Here is a 14,048-nt window from a genome sequence, read left to right on the forward strand (position 1 = left end):
AAAAACAATAAATCTGGAGAACAGATCAAGAAGAGAAAACATAAGAATTATTGGATTACCTGAAAACTAACACCCAAAAAAAAAAAAGAATCTTGAAATGATAATATAAGAAATAATTAAAGAAAATTGTCTTGAAGGATTAGAATAAGAGAGGAAAGTAGGAATGGGGGAAAAAATCCACCAATCTCTATATGAAAGAGAACATGCGAGGAAATCCTACAGGAACATCACAGCTAAATTCTGAAACTCCCAGATCAAGAAGAAAATATTATGAGTAACAAGAAAAAAATTCAAATACAACAAAACCACGGTGAAAATCACACAAAACCTAGTAGTGGCCACATTAAAAGACTGAAAATCTTGGAATGCTACAAATTAAAAAGCAAAAGAACTAGGATTATGGCCAAAAATATCATATCAAGCAAACTTAAGCATAATTCTGAATGGAAAAAAAAAGGATATTCAATGAATTATCAGACTTTCAGAATTTTATTGCAAAAAATACCTGAACTTAATAGAAAATTTGACATAAAAAAATCCAACAGAAATATTAAGCAAACAGCAAATATTAATTTCAAGGACAAACTGTTTATGCTTTACACATGAAATATAAACTATATATGTCTAAGGTTGTCATTAGCAAGAAAGATTGGGGTAGAGCTGAGTGTGATGCGATTCTAAAAAGCAAAATCATGTAGGAAAAGGTAAAAAGAGTATTTAGGGTATACAAATGAGGTGTGAGAGCAAGAACTAACACAGAGGAATTAGATGGGTGAGGAAAGGCTAGTAATTCTGGAATCCTATTCACATCAGGCACGGATTTGAGAGGGAACAATACATATACATCTAGAAGGATATAAAAATCTTCTAAATTTATTAAGAAGGAAAGAGAATAGGATAAAAGGAACGGCATACAAAGGTGTGTAAATTAATGAGAATGGGATAAAGAAGGAAGGAAAAGGTGGAAAAAGGTAGGGGACATGATAAGGGGGGGATCCTTCGAGAGGGAGAAAATTAAGTAATAGCAAGGCAAGGTAGCAGGTAGAAGTAAAATAGAGGAGTGAGCAAGGATAGGGAACAAGACACAAACATAATGATCAAAAGTAGAATTTATTAGGAAAAAAATAGCTGTAGTAATCACTAACCTCAAAGTCTAAATAGTCAAAATAGATTCAATCCAAAGAGAAAAAAGGTTAACTACACTTTATATTAAATTGTTTTAGACTATTTAAAGCAATCAGAAAATATAAATTTAGAATATTGCTATGGTATAGGAAATGATGAGTTGGTAGATTTAGAAAAATATGGGAAGACTTGGGCTTGGATGATGTTATTCACCTTCAGAGAAACAGGAGAAGCAGAGTACAACCTTATATAGATGTATATGAATGTATATGTGTACATATTTGCCTGATTATCTGTATGTGTATTATGTGTATATGATTATGTTTATGTATATGTCTATGAATATGCATATATATGTGTGTATATAAATATATCTATGCTTAACTATGTAGCCTGCTTGGGGAAGATAGAGGGAGGGAGAGAACAGGGAAAAAATATAGTAAAAATACACAGTAGAGAACAAAGGAAACAAAAGAAAAGATGGACAGTATTTATTATATATGATTTCTTGAAATGGAAATTTATTGTTACCTATTTTGAATCCTCTCTTATATTCTGTTGTGCACGTAGCATTTTTTTTTCTTTTTCTGTTTTTTATTTTGAATTTAACTTTTAAGTAAATATAATTAAAAGAAGAACAAAGGGCTGGGGTGAATGATTAACTCTATGGGAACTACCAACGAGAGTTTGCTCTGATCCTTCAGTCCTATAATAATGTTTTTAGGTGCTTATTTAATACCTAAGTGAAATAAGAAAATTTCCTGTTTTTCTAATTTTCTTTTTGCCCATTAATCTTTTTCCTTCTCATGGTGAAAATGGGGCACCTTCATTGCTTGCTTTTCTTTCTTTCTTTGAACATGCCCATCTGGTTGTTTTTGATTAAGCAAAGTTGATTAAACTGTCACTGGAAGATAATTATACAACTCAGAAAAAAAAGATGGTTGTTTGTAACTGATATGTTGTCACTGTTGGTATGTCAGTGTATTGTGGAGTGTGTGTGATTTCATAAGTGTCAGGGTCTGATAATTAGCTCTGTCTTCTGCATTTGGTGCTGACTGACAAATAAAGCAATAAAGCAGAGTCAGAGTTGGCATTGATCTTAGGATAAAATTGCCATCCTACCACAGCAAACAATAGTGTTTCTTTTTCTTTTTAATGACAATTATTCACATTCATTTCAAGCTGATTAAGAATACATTTATCTGTCCATCTGTGGTTGGTTGGAGTGGGACACTTAATAAAGGTCATAAGTTCTATTCTTACATGCACAATTTAATTTTCCTCTTCTGTGGCCACAGTTTTTATTTCCCTCCCATCTAACAAATAGGGTTCTGGGTTATGAAAAATCCTTGGGGTGGGGCAGAGGGGGAAGGAAAATGTGGCTAGATAGCACCAGTCCTGGAAAAATAACCTGCTGGCAGGTTATCTTCATATATAGTCAGCATATTATTAAACTGACCTTTGCTATTAGATTTTAAGTTCCTTGAGGGAGGAGATATTTGTAATGTCTTCTTTTTCTAGGACTCCTTTTAGTATACAATACTCTGTACGTTAAACATGGTTGTAATTAGTTTGTGCTGTGCTACAAGGAAATTTGGTAGCTTCATAATGACTCTTCTAAGTTCTCTTCTAATGGAACAGCTGTCTCTGTGTTGCTATCCATTTTAATTAGCTCTTGTTTGCCATTTTAATTCATATTTGTACATCTAGATATTCTTATGCCAGCATTTGAATTTACCTGCCTTGCTATTAGCTGAATACCTTCACTGTCCATGATTATCTTTGCTGGTCCTGTTATTTACCTGTTACTATAGACTGGGAATAAAGAGATCTGGGCATCAACTTAGTCTTTTTGCTACTAACTTCAAACACTTAGTAGGTGTTTAATAAATATTGATTGATGCATTCCCAGGGGCAAGTCACTATACCTATTAAAGCTTCTCTTTCAAATTGTAAAGGGACATGGGGAGGGAGCTAAATGATTTCTAAGATGACAAGGAAAGAAGGACAGGAAAAGGAAAGGAAGGAAGAGAAGGAAGGGAAAGAAGGGAAGGAAGGAAAGGAAGGAAGAGAAGGAAAGGAAAGCAGGGAAGGAAGAAAGGGAAGGAGGGAGAAGGAAGGGAAGAAGAAAAAGAGGAAGGAAAGAAGGAAGGGAGAGAAGGAGGAAGAAGGGAGGGAAGGAGAGAAGGAGGGAGGAAAGGAAGATGAATGAATAAATTTATTAAGCACTGATTACAATTACTAGGGATACAAATACAAGCAAAAATCATATTTCCTGTTTTCAAGGAGCTTACATTTATAAGTAATAGGCTTAAAGGGAAGAAGAATTAAGAAAGTCTCAATGTTTTTCAGTGCCTTCTTTTTTCTACTATGAAGAATTTGCACTCTTTATTTATTATGGGGACACCTTAAAATGGTTTATGATGTCTGTCTTCTGATAAGCCTCAACTGCAGGAGCAGATATTGGCAAATAATATGTTGCTTTATTAATTAATCATATGAATAAAGGATCTTTTAATTGTTGCAAATATGGGGCTCTAGTTTCCCTGTCTGTCTTTATCATCATTATTACTTTTTTTCCTCTTTCACTAATTTTTGAAAATGTTTATGTTTACCAACATTCTGATATTTTCTAAATATTTTACATTAAAGACATCTGTATTTCATATGACATTGATGTATTCTTTGTCTGTATTGGAAAGATACTTTAGCAACTGGCAAGTTGTCTTTATAGAGTTACACAGAGCCTCCTCTTACTCCTCCTTTCCTCTTTTAAATATTGCTTTCTGATGTCTGATTCAATTTAATATTTACATACAAAGATATTCTCTGTAATGTACTTGTATGACTATACTTGTTGTTTTTTGGCATTTATTACAAGCTATAGTTACTTGTCATGAAATCATGATAAATTTTTTGTATTCTTCAACTCTAGATTAAAAGGTAAGTAATTAAATTTCTTCACAGACAAAATTTAGTAGAGCTGCTAAACTGGCAGGATGGTATAGGCTAGTTATGTCCCATCATCAGAACCAAAGCCATGACTTCCTTAAGTTCCATCTCTATTAAATTCATACTTCTAGAATAAATTTGGAGTGTAATGATTTTATTCCCCTACTCAGGGCTCTACAAATGCCCCTTGAAGAAAAACAAAGTATCTCAAATTCTGTACATTTAAATGTGTGTTAAAACCCAATATATTCTCATTGAGCCTTTTAAGACAGTTTTGCTCTTGGAATCCATAGTAACATTTATTGATGTGCTTTTGACAAACATTCTCTTTGACATATCATTCTTTTAACATTTTTTCTCTTGTCCATATATCATCATACTCTCTAATTGCTTCATATAGCCATTTGTGCTGTATGAAGGCCAAGAGGCAGGATAATGGAATTTAAGCAAATGCATATATATTTAAACTCTTTGTTCCTGTAATCAAATACAGTTTAATTCCAACAACTCTTATACTTCTTCTGTGTCAAACACAGCAACCACCTCCCTTCACCCAACAAAAACCTTTCTGAAATTCTCATTTTGTCTACTAAAATCAAACATTAAAAGATAAAAAGCCAAGAGAAAGGGGAAAAAAACAAAGTTCTACAGTGTAAGATACGAATAATTCCTCATTCTATCTTTTATGGCTCAAAAGACTTCTTTTCATTTATTCATTCCCTGCAGAGAATCTGAATAAGTTCTGTTTCATCTCCACATTCTTCAGACTGAGATAGGTCTAATACATATGCCAAAATACTTTACCCCCAAACCTACATGCACAGACACACATTTCAACAATTCAGACAGTCTCTGGAATTAATTAGGATTTAAAGCAAAGGCTGAAGAATTACCTGTTAAGTATATTGTAGATGGAATTATTTTTTCAGTTATATGTTGAACTAATTGCCATCTGATGCCCTTTCCAATTTTAAATTCTATGATTCTGTAATCAGATATTATTTGCTAGCCCAAACTATTTAGAAATAACTGACTACAAAGAACCTAAAATTTAGGTGAATATTCCATAGTTCATACAATGCTATTTCTTTTTCTTTCTCTTTTTTTTTAAACCAAATCAATAGTTTCAGAAGTATGGGAGAACTACTGATGTGGACAGTCCATTAATTGAGTCTCAGAGAGCTGCTTTGGGCCCATGGAGTCATAAAGCCAGCATGCTTTAGAGGCAAGACTTGAACTCAGAAGACTTACCATTTAGGAACTCTTCTCATCTATTTTTAGGATGCTCTTCAATTTTTAAGTTGTACTTTAAACTTAGAAAAACTGAAAAAACACTGAAAAAAAAAGTATTTTGACATTAGCAAAGTATGGGATTTTTGTCAATGTACAATTATTGATTATTACTATTTTGTATAGTTTTGCATTATAGATAAAACATAATAAAGCAATAAAGAAGATTAAACTTAAAACCTAGTTGAGGGGATTAAGGACGCTTCTCTAAAATTCTTGAGAGTTGTCCCAAATATTAACTTCTAATTGAGTGTGTACAAAGTTTATATATACATATATGGCTATCTTTCATTTTAATATTCAGCATATATAACTGCTAATTTTTGTTGCTTTTAGATATCTCGCAATGAGAAGGGATGGAAAAGCTGGTTTGACAAAGATGCTCCAGAGGAAGAAATAATTCCTGATGGATATAATGATTCATTAGATACTTGTCGCAAACTTTTACTCATCAGGTAAATTATTTACCTGACTTGGAAGCATTCATTATGTCAGCAAATTATAGTTCTTTCTACATTTAGATTTTGGCATGTCCTTATGGTTAACATAAGTAACATAGATACCTCTTGGCAGCTCGGATAGTGGATAGGGTGCAGTACTTGAAGTCTCAAAGTTCTAAATTCATCTATGATCACGGTCTATGATGACTAGTTGAATGACCCTAGATAAGTCACCTAAACTTTAATATATTCCAAGGTACTCCCTATTAAATCATAGATTATAAGAGCAAAGTTTATAATGAACCTTAAAAACTTCATTTTATAAATGAAGAAACTGAGGCACAGAAAGTGTGCCTTGTCCAGTGACTTGCTCATAGTCACACTACTAAGATCCTGAAGCTGGATTCAAACTCTTACATATTGTGTCCTGTCCTCCCTATCATGCAATCTGTAGTTGATGGGGAAGAATTTTACAATAGGTGACTAAGTGACACTATGTGCCTCTGGATTATATTTCCATGTACTGACTATTCAGTCTGTTTACAACTAAAAAGAAAAAAAAATATTTATTTTTAAGTTTTGGCATTTTTTCATATCAGAAGTTGAAGGCTGATTATATTTTCCAATGAAAAATTATTAAATTGAAATTCATAAAGTTAAAATTATAAAGTATGTCATCATAGAAAGAGGGTAGGGTCCTGTTCCACTGAAATGGGAAGTACTGTTTTGACAACTAGGAAAAAAATATCAGTTTCTTTTCTCTTGTTTTTGTTACACTAAGAAGTAAGAGAGGTTTCCCATATTAGATGTTATTTGTATGCACTGCGCTGATTTTCGCTTATATATCTGCTTCTTTTAAAATATTCCCTTGCATTGTTTCATTTGTGTACTTGGTCTCCCCAGCCAGATTGGACTCTTTGAGATCAGAAATCATAGATCTAAAGCTAGAAGAGATTTTAGAATTCATATAGTCCTATTGGATCATACACTTCAGTGGCGGGAGCCAGCTTCAGCTGGTTTTTGAAAGCCAGTTGTTAAATTTTCACTATGAACATTTATTTACACTTTGGAAATTTTCCAGATGCTACAAATCAGGTCTTGACTTATTGTTTTGTTGATTATCTAAACTTAACAGTGTGATGGAAAGAATGCTAATAATGCAAATTAAACTTAAAATTGTGTCCAACATTCATTTGGGGGTGATAAAGTAGGGGGGAAAGAGTTTGTTATATGTCACATAGGTCACTGTGGCACTCACCTTCCACCATCAATCTGAAGCTTTCACAGAAGTGTAATGCTCATAACTCTGACCACACTGCCTTTCTATCTCATTTTTTATTTCTTTTGTTACTTTCCCACTGAATCCTAAAAAAGCACATACATATTAGAGGCTTAATACATATGTATTAGATCACAGACTATAGAATTTAGAGCTAGAAAGGACTTGAGTCATCTAAGAACTTCCTCATTTTATAAGCCATGAAGTGACTTACTCTAAGTCACATAGAAGTAAGGAGTATTACAACAAGATCCCAGGTATTTTTATTCCAAATCTAGTGTTCTTGTCACTGTACCTTAACTGTCTCCTTAATTTCAAGGATTCCTTCTACATTTTGATTGTGTCTTTTAGCAATATAACACATGATGCCACAATCAGAAAAGAAAAACTTCTCTCTGTAGCTTTCCTGGAATATATTCACTTGTAATGAAGAATTACTGAGCTTAGAGCTAGTGTCTGCCTCATTAGTTAATCACTTTGCTATGCAGTTTTAGAACAAAATTCCTCATTTATAGAATGAAGTTTTAGCACTTCATCCTATATCTCAGGTCCTTCTAATTTCAAGATTCAATTGTCCTAAGTTTAAGCAGGGAGGGATTCTTAATGACTAACAAGGAAGAGCTTTTTTCAGCCTGCCTTTAGGAGAATCTGCCCTGTCTTGGCATATTCTCACAGCCTTTTCCACACATCTGCAAGGGGTAAAAATTGAGATAGCCATGTTCCTATTAATTAAATTACATTGTTTGAACTTAAAATAAAAATGAACATAATATATTTATTTTCTTCAACTTTCCCTAGGTCCTGGTGCCCAGATCGTACTGTTTTCCAAGCAAGAAAATATATTGCAGATTCTTTAGAAGAAAAATACACAGAACCAGTCATCTTAAACCTTGAGAAAACTTGGGAAGAAAGTGACACACGAACACCTCTTATATGTTTTTTGTCCATGGGATCTGATCCAACTAATCAAATTGATGCACTTGCTAAAAAACTTAAACTGGGTATGAACAAAACCCCATTCATTTGAAAACTGCATAACTGGTACATTGTTTAGCTCCCGAATTTCCTTCTTTATGTTTATTCTTAGAAAAACTGAGGTAAATGAAATAAGTTTTTATCATTATCCCTTTCAGAGATACAGGGTAAGTGTGTCAATATAAAGGTTAATAAGGATATTCTGAACATTTTTGTATTTTCTTACACAGTGAGGAAATGAAGAGAATCACTGATTATTAAGAGAGGAAACTGATCAAGTTGAGGGGATCAAGAAAAGCTTTGTGTATAAATTGATGGTTCATTTTTATTCCTCTTCCCATTTCCCTTAGAACTCGCCAATACTGGGCATTCATTGTCTTTCTGCTCTGCACTGTCTCTGCTGTTCGAAAAACAAAGTTGTTTTTCTCCATAACACTGTCACTGTGCAAATTGTTCCAATTCTCCAGGTGTTCCAGTCTAATGCAAAGTGAATTGCATTAAAACAAAAATATCTTCCCGGTTTCCTGTGAAATTTTAAATAACTTTTTCTGAATTTGGTCTGAGTCTCACCTCCTTATCCTGCAGCATGGTATTCTTTCTGTCATTATACTGTACCTCTAATCCTCACAAAGCAGGAAATTCACAGCTTCATGGCTTGGAGTTTCTATCTCCAGAATCTGGGACATCTGGCACAGGACAGGAAATAGCAAATTTAAGGTCCGTTTAGATGGAGGAGTTGCAATCTGGCTTCCAAACAGTACATCCTGTGGGAGAATATAAGGAGAGAAAAGAACAGGGCTGAAGACAAAGAACTGGAGAGCACTCAAAGTTAAGAGACAAAGTATAGATTGTGAATCAACAAATGGGCCTGAGAAGCAGTCTAGAAGTTGGAGAACCAGAAGCCTGTCTCAGTATTCCAGAGAAATAACATATATAGAAGGAGAGGGTAGTGCATAATTGCAGTGCATAAATTGAAAATAATGAGAACTGAGAAGAAAAAAAATCATATTTGAAAATCCAAAAATCACTGGTAACTTTGGAATTTTAGTTGAGAATGAGGTTGGAAGCCAGATTACAATAGATTGAGAAGTAGATACAATGAAAGTAAAAAAGTTTTCTTTTTTAAAAAAAATCATTTTCATAAAAATTTATTATCTTTCCCTCCCACAATCCCCTCAAATAAAAAATTTTATAAAATCCTCAAAACACATAATAAATCAATACAAGTTCTTGGCTATATGTGTATATATGTGTACATTCTTCTGAAATTCTTCTGAAATGAAATTCTTTTGAAAGACATATATATATATTGCATTTATTATTATAATATGTAACATATTGAATATATGAATATATACATATGTGCATATTTATTTCATTTTGCATTTTAGTCCCTTTTCTAGCAGTAGATGGATGGCATTATTCAGCTAAAGTGCTCTCAATGTCTAGTTTATGATTGTATTAATCGGAATACTAAAGTCTTTCCAAGTTGTTTTTCTCTATAATATTGTCATTGCATAGAATTGTCCTAATTCTGTTCACTTCCCTTTGCATTATATTGTGGAGATTTTCCTAGTTATCTATGAAATCTGTAATAACTTTTTCTGAGTTTGCATGAGAAAGAAAGAAGAGATATAAGATTATATCTTGAGAATTTGGTATGGCTAGCCCTGCAGGATAAGGAGACTTAAGTTTGAAGGCAATAAGGCCTAGAAACTACTAGAAACTAGTAAAAGTTTGCTATTAGAGAAGGCAGATGATTGGGGAGCAGTCATTGGAAAAGATAGGAGTTGATTAAATCATAGGTACATGTAGAAGCCTTTGTCTTTGCAAGGAGAAGGGCCACTTCATTATTAGCGATCGAGGAAAAGGAAGGAGAAAGTAGAAAATGCAGTCAAGGGCTTTTGAGATGAAGAAAAATTCAAGCTCATATTGATTTGTTTAACTTTATTCATTAGATTTCTATCATTTATAGGACTGATGGAACTGGGACAGCAGTTTTAATGGGGAGTGGAGAAGTTGGAGAAAGAAAGGTCCTGAACTTGGACATTTGTATCTACTACTGATAGACCTTTGAATTCAGGATTTTTGAATTTCTAAAAGGCAACATGGGAGTACTGTATGGGTACCTAGGAAATGAGGAAAATAAGATTTAGAGAAGTACTGAAAACAAAATTCCCCATTTTAGAATTTTGCTTAAAGCTAATTCTGAGTATATAATTTTTGTACTTGTGTTTGCTTCTCTAGTTTCAAACTTATATTTGTTGTTTAAATTATTAGCAAAGGATTTTCTACATAGGAAACTTCAAATATAAATGACATAAACAATTGTCATACCAAATTTTAAAAAATAATAATTAAATGAATACCGAAAGAGTCCCCTCTGGACCCACTACACTGTTGTAAAGAGCCCAATTTTTAAGCTCCCTGATAACCTTCCACATAAAATAAGTGTAGGTCAAACAAAAGAAAGGCTCTCATAGAGACCATGGAATCTAACCCTCTCATTTTATTGATAAGAAAACTAAGGTTCAGGGAGACTGAGTGGCTTGTCCAATGTTACACATTCAGTGTCAGAAACAGTATTTTAAGCCAGATTTTCTAAATCCAGGGCTATTGTATCATACTGTCTCCTCATTTAGGTAGCAGTGCATTGCACTATTCAGCATTGGGTAAAAATAGCCAGCTATATGAAAGGAGATGAAAAATGAATATAACTTGAAAGTAAACAAGATCAACCCATAACCTCAGAAATATGCATGGATCTTTTATTTTTTTTTTACTTGCTATTACATAGTGTTAGATAAAAGACACATCATTCTTCAAGCACCTTTGGTTGTATCAGTGTGAACACTCTCATCAATGCAGATTAAAACCCCTTTCTCTACCTTAAACCAATCTTTATGAGTGGTTTGTCTCAAAACAAAACAAAACAAAATTTATTTCTTAGTATTCAGCCTCTTGGTAATAGGGTGAGCTGGCCCTTAGATCATGGATGTGTTGTCAATTCCCATGAGCCTCTTCAAAGCCTTTCTCACTTCATAGGGCTTGAATGAGCTTGACTTAACACATTCTCCACCCTGCAGCAAGATACTGAAGTAAAAGTTGAGGAAAACCGCATTGTGGGCAGATGCTCTTGCGTACATCTCTTAGCAGAGCACATCTAGGTGATGGATCCAGTGGCCTGGCACTGTGATTCCTCTCCCCCTAGAGAATTCCAGTGGGTTTGTCCCTTGTGAGTCATACTCACCAAGCTATATTAGGGAGTTATGTATGAGTGTCCAGCCTTTCTTGAGACAGAAGAATGAATGCTGAACCACTGTAAGGCTCCAGCAATGCCTCAAATCAAATCCAACAACTCTTTGTTAAGTACTTACTAAATACTCTGACACATCGTGGTTCTTTAGTCATTATCTGGATTATATGTGATCTCATTAAGCATTTTCTTGGCAAAAAAAAAATACTGGAGGGATTTTCCATTTCCTTCGCCAGCTCATTTTGCAGAGAAGGAGCTGAGATAGACAGCTACTACATGTCTGAGGCCATCTATTAAATCAGGTCTTTCTGACTCCAGGCCCGGCACTCTACTTTTTATATCACCTAGCTTCCGCAGCTGACACATGGATAGAAAATCAAACTTAATTTTGTCATTTTTACACACAGTGAGGATATGTAACAGTGACATTTTGTGTGTATTATAGAATGCAGAACAATCTCTATGGGTCAAGGACAAGAAGTTCATGCTCGCAAACTGGTACAGATGTCAATGCAACAGGTATGTAGGAAGGAAGAGTCTAAATGGTCTTCTTCTTTCATCTGTTCTCTCTCCCACTGACCATGATTCACTATGCATTTAATAATTGTTACTCTGGTTAGGAATCTTTGCCTTTAGATACTTTTCCTACACAAACATTTGAAAAAGCAGGTAAATGTGTGCAAACATAGAAGTGAAATATATAGCTGTAATAAATAATTCATTTTTCCTTCTTATTTATGCATTAAATAAATTCAATTATTTTTGTATACATTTCTTACAAAAAAATTTAAAACTTCAATTTCTTCTTGATATCCATGGGGAAATAACTGATTTGATAATTGAAGTGCTGCTTTCTCTGACCACAGAAAACTGTTCAACTTATTTGTCATCAAAACTTTTCAAGCTATCATGTAGATATGGTCTTTCTCTACTCCCAGATACAAAAATTTAGCAGTTTTGGAATTTCATGATATAGTAATGACATATAGCACTTAATGAGTGACAGATGAGAACAACTATACTTCAATTTTTAGATAACTTCAGCCATGCATTTTTCATTAGGGATAGTTTCAGGCAAATAAGAAGCACCTGAAGCCTTAGCTTCAAGTATTGATATTAATTTTTATTAATATCTGCAAACTGAATAGAATTTTGAACTATGAGTCATATAAAACCTAATAAATTCACAGGACATTAATTTTCTAGAAATACCCTGGACCTATCACAGCAATTGAAGAAACTGCACCATTAAAAAAATAAAATAAAATAAATCCACTGGCTTATTTTTAAACTTTCCATCTTATGATGCCAATAATAGCTTTGGTGCCACATATTCTTTGAAATTAATGCCTAGAGAAGGTTTAATGGCCTAAAACATTATTTTAGGTCATCAACCTCTTCTACCTAGTCATTAATTCCCAGAAAATCCAAAGCCTCAATAGTTTTTGCTTAATTAACTTTAATAAATATCATGTGGAAATAGTTATATGTATACAATTTATTCTTAGTGAACTACAATATTCACTTTATAGAGCAAATCTTCAGTTGAATTTTGAACCTTGATTGCTGACATTTCCAATAAATGAACAATTTGTTACCTTGATATTTACGTCCAGGAGGTTCATTTTAACTGTGCCTGATATTACAAGCTCCTGCACTGTTATGATATAGAAGAAGGAGCAATAGATTTGGAATGAGAGGACCTGAGTCCAAATATTCGCTCTGTCATTTCACCCCTCTGGGCCTCAGTTTCTTCAGCCATAACAGAAAGGGTTTGGATTACAGGACCTCTATGGTCCTTCCCGCCTCTAATATATAGACCTATGGTCCTCTTTTTCATTTCCCACAGTGGGGAAAATGGTAAGGGGATTTCTTAGCATTAAAACATTGAGTGCCATGCATAGTTCATGCAATACCTAGACAACATTCATGAAATTGAGCTTTATCAAGTTAATTCTCAGGCTTAATTTGTTGAGAATATTTGTCAGCCTTTGAATGTTCATCTTCATGTTATATGAATTAAAAAGAATGTTATTCTGGAACAAGAATGACATTTTGATTAAAGTGTTAGTCTCTGCTAGCATAATGCCGATTACAAGTGAGTGCTTAATAAAAGTTGCACATAATAATTCATAAATAAAATAGTTCTAATCCTTATTTGCTAAAGAGGAAAACTTTGTAAAGCAACTCCTAATTTAAAAAAAGAATTGTACTCTGATTCTACTTTTCAAAAAAAAGAAAAGAGAAAAATAAAGAATAAAAAAAATCCACATATCTCTCAGTGAAAATATAAAGAAAATTGAAAAAGCTTCCTTTGATTAGAATTTTCCCATAAATATCCATGAGAAATCTCACATAAGTTATAATACAAAAGTGTCTAGGCTAATGTCACATAGCTCACAGATTGTTTCTAAGTCTGATCTTATTCAGCAGGGCCAGGGTAAAGGGTGCATAGGAAGAAAATTCAGAGGTAAGACTAGGGACACTTGAAGTTCTCCCTGTCACCGGGACACTATGCTCAGAAAGAGCATAAATGTTTCAAATTCTGTAATGCACCATTTTTTTTTCACCTGATTTTCCAGTCTCTTATTTCTATTTCACAGTATTCATTCACTTGTTTCACTCATATTTGTTATATACAAAAGACCCTGTAGAAGGCTTTTGGAGAGAATGTGCAAATGACTAACTCAAAGACCCAGATTAATAGGAAAAATACTAACTGGACTATTAG

The 14,048-nt window shown here is 33.6% G+C and overlaps 1 protein-coding gene and 1 long non-coding RNA gene across 2 annotated transcripts in view; one reads left to right on the forward strand and one right to left on the reverse strand.

Annotated features, from left to right (window-relative positions):
- LOC127561696 (uncharacterized) overlaps positions 1-7,168 on the reverse strand; it is a 51,967-nt gene extending 44,799 nt beyond the window's left edge. Inside the window, exons 1-2 of the long non-coding RNA XR_007953505.1 lie at positions 7,066-7,168; positions 5,329-5,411 (exon numbers count right to left, since the gene is read on the reverse strand). This is a non-coding gene — a long non-coding RNA (uncharacterized LOC127561696). The remainder of the gene's footprint in view (positions 1-5,328; positions 5,412-7,065) is intronic.
- The window catches only part of DNAH8 (dynein axonemal heavy chain 8), a 402,529-nt gene that overhangs the window by 332,150 nt on the left and 56,331 nt on the right, over positions 1-14,048 (forward strand). Inside the window, exons 80-82 of the mRNA XM_051996876.1 lie at positions 5,704-5,822; positions 7,885-8,087; positions 11,763-11,836. Of these exons, the coding sequence (XP_051852836.1) occupies positions 5,704-5,822; positions 7,885-8,087; positions 11,763-11,836 (396 nt within the window). The remainder of the gene's footprint in view (positions 1-5,703; positions 5,823-7,884; positions 8,088-11,762; positions 11,837-14,048) is intronic.

The sequence above is a fragment of the Antechinus flavipes genome, chromosome 4, assembly GCF_016432865.1.
Source record: "Antechinus flavipes isolate AdamAnt ecotype Samford, QLD, Australia chromosome 4, AdamAnt_v2, whole genome shotgun sequence".
In the NCBI taxonomy this organism is placed as follows: domain Eukaryota; kingdom Metazoa; phylum Chordata; class Mammalia; order Dasyuromorphia; family Dasyuridae; genus Antechinus; species Antechinus flavipes.